This window comes from Austrofundulus limnaeus, unplaced genomic scaffold, assembly GCF_001266775.1.
Source record: "Austrofundulus limnaeus strain Quisiro unplaced genomic scaffold, Austrofundulus_limnaeus-1.0 Scaffold719, whole genome shotgun sequence".
Classification (NCBI taxonomy): Eukaryota; Metazoa; Chordata; class Actinopteri; order Cyprinodontiformes; family Rivulidae; genus Austrofundulus; species Austrofundulus limnaeus.
The window spans coordinates 84,449-95,010 of NW_013953121.1; the positions used below are offsets into that span (position 1 = coordinate 84,449).

General features: G+C 40.4%; 1 protein-coding gene across 5 annotated transcripts in view; it reads left to right on the top strand.

Moving 5' to 3' along the window:
• The first annotated feature begins 7,358 nt into the window (after positions 1 to 7,358).
• The window catches only part of scarb1 (scavenger receptor class B, member 1), a 37,054-nt gene continuing 33,850 nt past the window's right edge, over positions 7,359 to 10,562 (top strand). For 2 of the 5 annotated variants that reach the window (XR_001312027.1, XM_014028123.1), the window contains exon 1: positions 9,716 to 10,009. Coding sequence is in view for 3 of the 5 variants with exons in the window: in XM_014028123.1 (XP_013883577.1) it covers positions 9,890 to 10,009 (120 nt within the window). In the remaining 2 variants the exon portion in view is untranslated. Of the gene's footprint in view, positions 7,543 to 9,715; positions 10,010 to 10,562 lie in introns of those variants that run through there. The other 3 variants (XR_001312028.1, XM_014028125.1, XM_014028124.1) reach the window with 3 other exon arrangements.

Consider the following 10,562-nt stretch of genomic DNA (forward strand, 5'->3'; position numbering starts at 1 on the left):
CTTATCTTATCTTATCTTATCTTATCTTATCTTATCTTATCTTATCTTATCTTATCTTATCTTATCTTATCTTATCTTATCAACTCCAATCACACATATGCTGTTTCATATGTTTTTACTCAGTTTTATTTGACTTTAGTTTATGAGTACTTTAAGTGACATCCCTCAAAAATTAAAATGAATTGTTTAAATACATAGTTTTTCTAAGAAAGCCATCAGTGTTGGTGGGCCCTGGTACAAAGAGGTTGGGCCTAATTCCACCCATAGCCACACACCTGGAACCATCAAACTGACATTTTTATAATTACTAATGCTCAGCGTCAGTATTTAATGATGCATTGCAGTTCAAATAATAATGTTTGCTTCTGCTTGTTAAAATACACTAAGTTTAAACAGAGTTCATATCTACATGGTTTCAGCTTTGCAGTCATTCTGACATCTGACAATAGTGAGGACATTTCACTACTACAACCTAAAACCAATAAAACTAATTTATAAATAAATTTGTATTTAAAAGTCAATAAAAATGAAGGTACAAAAAAAGACAAGAGTTAAATGCCAATCTCAAAAAAAATTCTCTGAATGTCTGTCCGTTTTCTGCTGCTTATCCGGAATCGAGTCGCGGGGGCAGCAGCCCAAGCAGAGAGACCCAGACTTCCCTCTCCCCAACCACTTGGGCCAGCTCGTCCGGGGGAGCCCCAAGGTGTTCCCAGGCCAGCCGAGAAACATAGTCCCTCCAGCGTGTCCTGGGTCTTCCTCTGGGCCTCCTCCCAGTGGGACATGCCCGGAACACCTCACCAGGGAGGCGTCCAGGAGGCATCCTWACCAGATGCCCGAGCCACCTAAACTGACTCCTCTCGACGTGGAGGAGCAGCGGCTCTACGCTGAGTCCCTCCCGGATGACTGAGCTTCTCACCCTATCTCTAAGGGAGAGCCCAGACACCCTGCAAAGGAAACGAAACTCATTTCGGCCGCTTGTATCCGCTATCTCGTTCTTTCAGTCACTACCCAAAGTTCATGACCACAGATGAAGGTAAGAACGTAGACCGACCGGTAAACCGAGAGCTTTGCCTTCTGGCTCAGCTCCCGCTTCACCATGACAGACCGGTACAGTGCCAGCATCACTGCAGACGCAGCACCAATCTGCCTGCCGATCTCCCGCTCCATTCTTCCCTCATTCATTAACAAGACCCCAAGATTCTTAAACTCCTCCACATGGGGCAGGACCTCCTCCCCGACGCGGAGATGGCACGCTACCAGTTTCTGGCTTAAGACCATGGTCTCGGATTTTGAGGCACTGATCCTCATCTCGGCAGCTTCACACTCGGCTGCAAACTGCTCCAGTGAAAGCTGGAGATCACAATCTGATGAAGCCAATAGGACCACATCATCCACGAAAAGCAGAGATGTGATCCTAAGTTCACCAAAAAGGATCCCCTCAACACCATGGCTGTGCCTAGAAATTCTGTCCATAAAAGTTATGAACAGAATCGCTGACAAAGGGCAACCTTGGCAGAGTCCAACCCTCACCAAAAATGAGTCCGACTTACTACCAGCAATGCGGACCAAGCTCTGGCACCGGTCACACAGGGACCTAACCTAATTTGCCCGTGTCAATGGGCCTGGTATCCCATACTCCCAGAGTACCCCCCACAGGAGTCCCAGAGGAACACGGTCAAATGCTTTCTCCAAGTCCACAAAACACATGTAGACTGGTTGGGCAAACTCCCATGCACCCTCCAGGACTCTGCTGAGGGTGTAGCGCTAGTCCAGTGTTCCACAACCAGGGCAAAAACTACATTGCTCTTCCTGAATCTGAGATTCGACTATCCGATCGACCCTCCTCTCCAGGACCCCTGAATAGACCTTACCAGGAAGGCTCAGAAGTGTGATCCTATAGTTGGAACACACTCTGCGGTCCCCCTTTTTAAATAGGGGGACCACCACCCCGGTCTGCCAATCCAGGGGAACTGCCCCCGATGTCCACGCAATATTGTAAATTCGCGTCAACCAACACAACCCCACAACATCCTGAGCCTTAAGGAACTTCAGTGAATCTCATCCACCACCAGCGCCCTGCCACTGAGGAGCTTTTTAATCACCTCGGTGACCTCGGCACTGGAGATTGCAGAGTCCGACCCAGGGTCCTCAGGCTTTGCTTTCTCATGAGAAGACGTGAGTAGGATTGAGGAGGTCTTCAAAGTATTCCGCCCACCGACCCACAACGTCCCGAGTTGAGGTCAGCAGCTCACCATCCCCACCATAAACAGTGTTGGTGGTGAACTGCTTTGCCCCCCCCTGAGATGCCGGATGGTGGACCAGAATTGCCTTGAAGCCGTACAGAAGTCTTTTTCCATGGTCTCTCCGAACTCCTCTCATGCCCAAGTTTTTGCCTCAGCGACCACCCTAGCTGCATTCTGCTTGGACTGCCGATACCTATCGGCTGCTTCCGGAGTCCTACAGGCCAAAAAGACCCGATAGTACTCCTTCTGCCTGACAGCATCCCCCACCGCCAATGTCCACCAGCGTGTTTGAGGGTTGCAGCCATGACAGGCACCGACAACCTTACGGCCACAGCTCAGGTAAGCCGCCTCAACAATGGAGGTACAGAACATGGCCCTCTCAGACTCAATGTCCCCCACCTCCCCCGGAAAGTGTTCGAAGTTCCCCCGGAGGTGTGAGTTGAAGCTCTGTCTGATGGAAGACTCTGACAGACGGTCCCAGCAGACCCTCACTATACGTTTGGGTCCTCCCCCACCAACGTAGCCAACTCACCACCAGGTAGTGGTCAGTTGACAGCTCTGAATGTATTTGATCATATGGTGCCTGATTTTATGCATGTGCATCAGTTTCTGTAAAAAAGGTAAACACAGAGTCTAAAAGTCCGGTTCTGTGGTTGTCACAGGATTAGATCTATAACCAAACTTCCCCCCTCATTTCTGTGACGACATTAATGAGGAAAAATACAGCTGAAGGTTTAGAGCAATGTTCGCTGCCTTCAAAAATATCCATGAATTTTTAAATAAAGAAGTTGAAAAACCAGCTTCTGCAGAAAGAGGGTAAAAGTGCCGACTGATCCTGTTTGCCTTTCTGACCACAGCAAAGACTAATCTAAATGCTTGAATTGTTTTTTTCTGCATTCATGATTATTAGTGGATTGAGAGAACTGTGAAGTCATATAATGAAGTGACCTTAGGACATAATGATTTTGTCAGACTGCAAAACAGAAGACCTCACATTGATCTACTCAAATACAAGATAACTGAAGGACTTCATGACGAACCTTTAAGACTGGACTTATCAGAAGAAGTGTCAGATGAGCACTGCTGTATATGTCCTTTCTTACAAAATAAAAGCACTCAGAATTAAAATGAGCTAATTTCTAAAGTTAAATGGTAAATGGCCTGAACTTGTATGTCCAAGGACTCCAAAGCTCTTTACACTACAGTCATTCATCCATTCATACACACTGGTAGTGAGCTACATTGTAGCCACAGTCCTGTGGCTGACTGATAGAGGCTAGTCATTTAAATTTACTTTTACAAACTAAAATAATTATTATTGCAGAATTTTCTTGTTTGATCTTCTGTTCTTATCTGGAGTTTTAAAAAAATGACATTTGGATGATGAGATAATTTGTTTGTGCTCTTTGTCAATAGTTGGGTTTCTAATGTGTGATCTCATTTGATGCTGAGATCCTGCAAAAACATGTCAGAACACAGAGGGTAGGGATAGTCATCGGCTACTACCATGGCCGTGTTTAGTGATTTAGCTGTTTCTGTGTTCTGGCATCATTCAGTTGCATCAATGTTCAAATAGGATTTAAAGCCAGTTTTTCTAATTAATTCTTCTCATTATGAGGACAGGGAACAAAATAAATATCAAGCAGTTCAGTTTTTTCATTTGAATGTCATATTTTTATTACAGCAGTGCTTTCTTCTTCAAGATTCAGATTTTTTTCTTATTTTTTTCTTCGTTCTGCTCGGATGTAACATGCACCACGTGAGCCACGCCTGACATTCTGCTGATCACTTTTGGGTATAAAATAGGTCGAAGAGTTCTTTTAAACCCCAGTAAGACTTCGTCACTGCTCATCTTTTGGGGAAACTTGGGTAAATTTTTTCAAAACTTCCTTTTTCTAAGTGATGTTTCAGCAATTAGAACGGAAGGCATGTGAGAATACTCTGTCAAACATTTCCTTTGAAATGTGAACTCCTCTGAGGACAGATTTCACAGATCAGTCAGATGATGGGCTGCGGTGAGTGGTTGTTCTCTGTCATTTTAATTTTTTTATTGTGTAAGGTCTGATCATGTGCAGAGTGGACCAAAGAGAGGCTCTTCATTTTGTGCAGCCAATAAAACCAGGACTAACACAATAAAAGGCATTAAATGTCAAAATGTTTCAAACTTTAGGCTTTAAAATGTCTTTTGTTCCTGAGACTTGGTCAGATATTTTCATACACGTCCTTATTTGAAAATGATCATGTTTAATTCAGAAAAGCTTGTTTTTGTATTTTACAGCAAATGTAATTCACAAATGCAGGACATCAATAAACATCTTGCTGCAGTTCATGAAGGACCCTGTGGACAGATTTAATGTTTCCACAGGTGGAACAAATCTGTAGCTGGGGGTCCAAGTCTGCACACACCAGTTTGTCTTTAGTGCCCCGAGTGATGATGATAAACCTCAACAGCAATAAAGATGATAGATAAATGGATGAACAGATGGAGGTCACATAAATTAGGCAATATACAGTAATGTTTATATCATTTATAATGTTTAAGACTGTTACAGAACAAGTAAAATTAAAAAGCAGTATTTACAAGAAAATTCAGTTTTACAGAATTAGAGTAAAAATAATCCCAAGACTAAACTTAAATGCAATACATTACATTTATGGTATATTTACACACTGTCCTGATTGAAGAAAGCGAAGAAAAAAGAAATAAATTAAACCCACATACAATTCCATTTGTATTTGGTCACTGAGACAAAGTTTTTTTCTTTTATCAGTTTACTAAAACATTCAAGTTATATTTATGTAAGAAAAATTTGTATTCAATAAACTGAAGTCGATATTAAAACCACCATTGTTAAATAAAATGATTTGTAGAAGGAATCAAACCATACAACACCAGAATTCTGGAACTGAGTGAGGTTTATTGTCACTTGAGCTGACGGGAAACCACACTGGCGATAAACCAGGAAGTTCATCAATTTATACATGTTCTTCAATGCCTGCGTTCGCCCCCTACTTACCTATGGCTGATTCACAGGCATTCAGACAAAATTCTCATCTAATGTTCTCATAACGGTTGATTATGTGTTGTTATATAATTCGGACATGTAACAGAACCTATTTCAATCAAAACGTAATTGATTTAACATTGTCAACATTACAAAAATGAAAACCTAAAAATACAGTGTTGTGCTTTTAACATCAGTACTAACCTCTAATAACTATAAATGTCTTCAGTTATATAATGGACATGGACATAAAGTCCAGACTTTCATCTTTCATTTAAGGGTATTCCACTTTCTATGGAGTGGTCTGCTGGGGGGCTGGATGTACCGAAAGGGACAGGAACAGGATGGACAAACTGATACGGAGATCAAGCTCTGTGCTGGGATGTCCTCTGGAGCCTGTGGTTGTGGTGGGAGAGAGGAGGATGTTAGCGAAGCTGACAGCCATCATGGGGGCTGAGCTGCTCCTTCAGTCAGAGACTTAAACATCCTCGCTGCAGGACGGAGCGCTTCTGTAGGTCATTCATTCCACCTGCAGTCAGACTGTATAACACATCATGATGTTATCAGTCACTTGGACAATTCACCTGCACTGCCATCACTAATATGCACCTTCATATACATTCATTTATGTACTGTACTAGGTATATGTACATTGTTATATATCACGAGTATAGTGTTTTTGTTTTTCTTTTACTTATCTTTCTCTATTCTATCGCACCCTCTCCTGTTTTTGAGCTGCTGTAATGTGCAAATTTCCCCACTGTGGGATCAATAAAGTTTTTATCTTATCTTATCTTAAAATTGGATGAAGGGTTTAGGAATTTAGGTGTTTTGTTTGTGTAAACACACCAAGCAGACACTCTCCTATGATATCTGCAATTAGAGCTGTTCTGTGTTTAGTGGTACCTTTTGTGGTTTGTCCTTTTTTAGGGATACAAAAATACATACAGTGTTTAGGGTATAATTATAATTATAATTGTTTGTGCAGCGCTGCAAGGGGCCGAGAAAGAGTCAATGAGTTCTGGTGGTCATTAGGTGAGAGGCGGGGGACACCTTGACTGGTCTCCAGTCCATCACAGGGACAACCATCACAGACAGCTGGACAGGTCTCCAGCCCATTCTTAACTGTTCCCACTTAATAACTCAGGTGTCTTCACTTTCACTTTACCTCAGTTCTACATTCTGGGTCAAAAAACCTCCTGTGAGTGTGTTTGTTTTCATGTTTGTTCTCTTTGTGGCCCTGAGATGGACTGGAGACCTGCAGAAAACTGACTCTGACCCTGAGGTTGGTCCTGATGTGGGTTCTGAAGCCTCACTTCACTCTTTTGAATAGTGATGAATATTAGTTCACACATTTATTGACTTTAAAAGATCCTGATGCGTGAAGCAGCTCAGAGAAACTGCAGACACCTTCAGCGACTGCTTGTTGAATGTGTTATTAGTATATAGTTCCAGAGTTTAGGGTGATAACTCTCAATGTTACTGATTACTACAGAAAGTTATGTTGTGGTTCTGTTATCTTTTGCTGAGGAAAGTGTGCACGATAAGCCAGTGGAGCTAATTTCTTATCGTTTGGAGCTGCTGTGGAGTTCAAAGCTCAAACAAGAAAATATTGCAGAGTTTTCATGAGCAAAATGCCTCATATTGACATTTGTTTTACTCAGTCAGCATGCAGTCACGCATCTATTGAATTTCAAACCAGTTTTTTTTCAGGGCCGTCATAACATGATGCTCACTGTTTGTTTTTATCTGTCCTTGTGTTTCAGTTTTTATACAATTATTCATACAGCTTTCTTAACTTCAATAAAAACACACTGCTTATCCGTTTGCTTGACTCTGTTCCGCTGACTTCTTTGTGTCAGAATGGTTTTCTGATAAATGAACGATAGTGTCAGCTTTTAGTGTCAACTAAACCTTCAAATTACAGTTACTAAAAGTCAACAAACGGAGCAGTCATCAGACTAAAAATGTGACATGAATACATTTGCATGAACTTGAACTAAAAGTTAGAAGGATGAAGAGGGGCAGGGTAGACTGACCACCTGACTGCTGCTTCCTTTGAACCCACCCATCAGGGCTCATGACTTTAAACTTCAGCACTCTTTGTCTCGGTCCCAGTCTGTGAGAAGGAGCTCAGAGGAAACCCATCACACAGAGCTGGTCTTTCAGCCACGATGACCATCAGTAAATCTAAAATAGCCGTTGGGTTTATAGTGGCAGGGACTGCCATGCTGATTTTTGGAATCATGTCTGCCAGCCTGGGACCGGCGATAATGAAACACCAAATAAAAAAGGTAAGCTGCATCACATCTTACTGATGTCTTACAGGAAGAAGTCCTGGGTTTGAGTGGAGTGTACTCCAGGTTTCTGTTGGGTAATTAGTGACTCTAAATCTGTGTGGGTGTGAATGGTTGTTTGTGTCCCGGCGATGGACTTGGGGCCTGTGCAGGATGTACCCGCCTAATGTTCCACACCCAGCTCCCTGTGACCCTGCACAGGATGAAGGGCACAAACGATGAGTGGATTTATTTCTTTTTACATTTTCTGCTTAACCTGTGCAGATAAATAGTTCATCAAATCATTTTGTTCATCTTCCAGAAATTTCCTAAGAACTAAAAAGAGTCAAATTTCAAAAGAATACTCTTACTTAATGACTGAATTATAGCATATATTTTCATTTATTGCTCATATTTGTTCCTTGCAGCATTTGACGTCATATTTTTGGAGGCTTGATTGATTTTATTTTAATATTAATAAGGTGTATCTGTTAAATACCTGGTGAAATTATGAAAGTGCCGAGTCGTAAACATGTTCGTATGATATTATTTCATTATGTGTGGCCTGCAACCAAAAGCTGAAGCTGGAGCAATAATGTTGTTGCCTGTGTCTCTGTGTGTCTATTAGAAAAATATCAGCTGAACTGAATACATTTGGTTGAAAATTAATAAATAAATTCATTGGATGCATTTCTGCAACTTCCTAACTTTTGGAGGCAGTTTCATTCAAAATGACAACTGCAGCTAATCATTATGAGTCGACACAAAATTGCTATAATTCAGTCAGTTTACAAAAATCTTAGCTAAAATCTGAGAGCTTTTCACAACTCAGATGTCACACATTATCACATAATGTTCCAAAGTTTGATGAAAACGGCTGCAACTTTGTTCCTTCTTGTTGTAAAAGATGATCTACTGTAAATAAAAGGTGGCAGGAGATATGCTTTTCTTGCCTTTGTTTCACTGGTGGGCAAAGAATGGTGCCGTTTCTGCCTTTAAACATTTCCAGACTCTACCAGGGGCATTTTTTTTTGAAAACCAGGGTGTCAGACAACTTCCTCCAGTTATCTTTAATTTGATGATAATGATGATGATGACACCCTTATAAAATATGAAAAAAAATGTCAAAAGGCTTTTAAGGAATTTCACGTGTGGCTGCTAAGTGGTTACGGATGCTGAAAACATGATGGCCTTTTTGTTTTTGGAGGAACACAATACAAAGTAAACTTTTTGCACACTGTAGCCACAAAAAACGATTTTTTGGTTCTTCGTGAAATAAGCAGATCAGGACTTGTGATTGTGTCTGATTGTGCATATTTATTTAATAAAGTAAGAAGTGAAAATATTCTAGTTTTACCACAACAGCATTTTGTAACAACATTTTTCCAACATGTTGATAAAACAGTATCAGCAATCTAGTTTTACCCTTTTACTTTAGGAACAATGCACAAGAAGTTACCTGCTTCTCCAGTTCTAGTGTTCTTTATTTTGTAAAATAAAAACTTCAGAAAGCTTCTGAATGAAAGGTGCCGATTCTGCTGTCTAAAACGTGGAATCATTTTCAGATAGTTGAGCCAACTTTAACAATTCATACTAAAGAAACAAGCTGAATCTTTCAAATTCTGAAAGACCCTCCTCTCAAGTCTGATGGTCACGTTTTTTTATACTTTGTAATGTTTCATGTAAGAAATCTGACAAGATAAAATTAATATTTTGAGCTGGAATTATACAGGCCTGTCTGTTTAGGTATGCACTCTGTATTTGGGTGGATATGAGAGAAAAACCCACAAAAACCACACACACACACAAAAATCATGTTTAGATGTGTATTTAATTGATCTTTAAATAAATAAATAAATAAATAAATAAATAAATAAATAAATAAATAAATAAATAAATGTCTTCTGTTTTCATTTATAACAAACCCATGTAGTGTGGCACAAATCATTAAACTCTAAATTAAGCTAAACGAATGCCTTTTTTGATAACTGAAACAACAGATGACTATTTTATAATTTAACTAGTTAAAAAAACAAAAACTTTTACATTAGTAATACTAAAAACAACAACTTAGTTTGTTCAACATGTATAAAAAGATGCTGTGACCGTCCCACGAGCTGGCACTACATTACCCAGAAACCTCTGCGCGGCGGAGGCGTCACCATCAGACTATAAATATGGGCGCAATAACAATATGAATCAGAACTGGTCACCGGGAAAACAGCTGTTTTTCAGCGACATCAGAGCCGCTCCTCACCTGCTCAGGTGTTGGTTCAGATATTTATCAGTTTTTTTTGACAGCGGAGCGGCTTTAAACCCAAACAAAGAGATTTAAACCCTGACGGAGCGAACCACCGGCTTCAGTATGGCTTTCAATAAATCCAATGTATCCGCGGTTTTCATCGTTCTCGGGGTGCTCGCGGTGTTCTTTGGCATAGTTCTGGTCTTTGTGGGACCGATAGTCATCGATGACCAGGTAGTAAAGGTGAGTTCTGCAGCGACACTCAGCATCTTTACTGTCCGCTTTACTTTTTGTTCACCGGTTCGACTTTACTCACAGGACCGTCGCAGGTAAAGTCTCAAAGGGCTTTAAACTGATAAGAGGCGCGTGCAAGAGCCGGTGATTAGGTAAACACAGGTCTGTGTGCTCAGAGAAGAGCTTTCTACCACTAAAGGGCTACTAATATACTCTCATTTATATGATTTATCACTGACAGAATAAGAAAGCCCTTGCTATAATTTGTAAACTAGTTTTTTTCTGAAAAGATTCAGTTAAAACAATTATTTTAATTAAAAGAGCTTTAAAAGAACGTTAAATAGATACCAAAATCATGTTTCTAAAGGGCCCAGATCTGAGCTACCAGTGTTGTATAAAGTACCACAAAGTGATACTTGAGTAAAAGTACAAGTATCTTACCAAAAACTTACTTTGGTAAAAGTTAAAGTCTGCTTTAGGAATATTACTTGAGTAAAAAGTCTTAAAGTATCTGATATTTTTTGTACTTAAGTATTAAAAGTAGAAGTATTGATTTAAAATG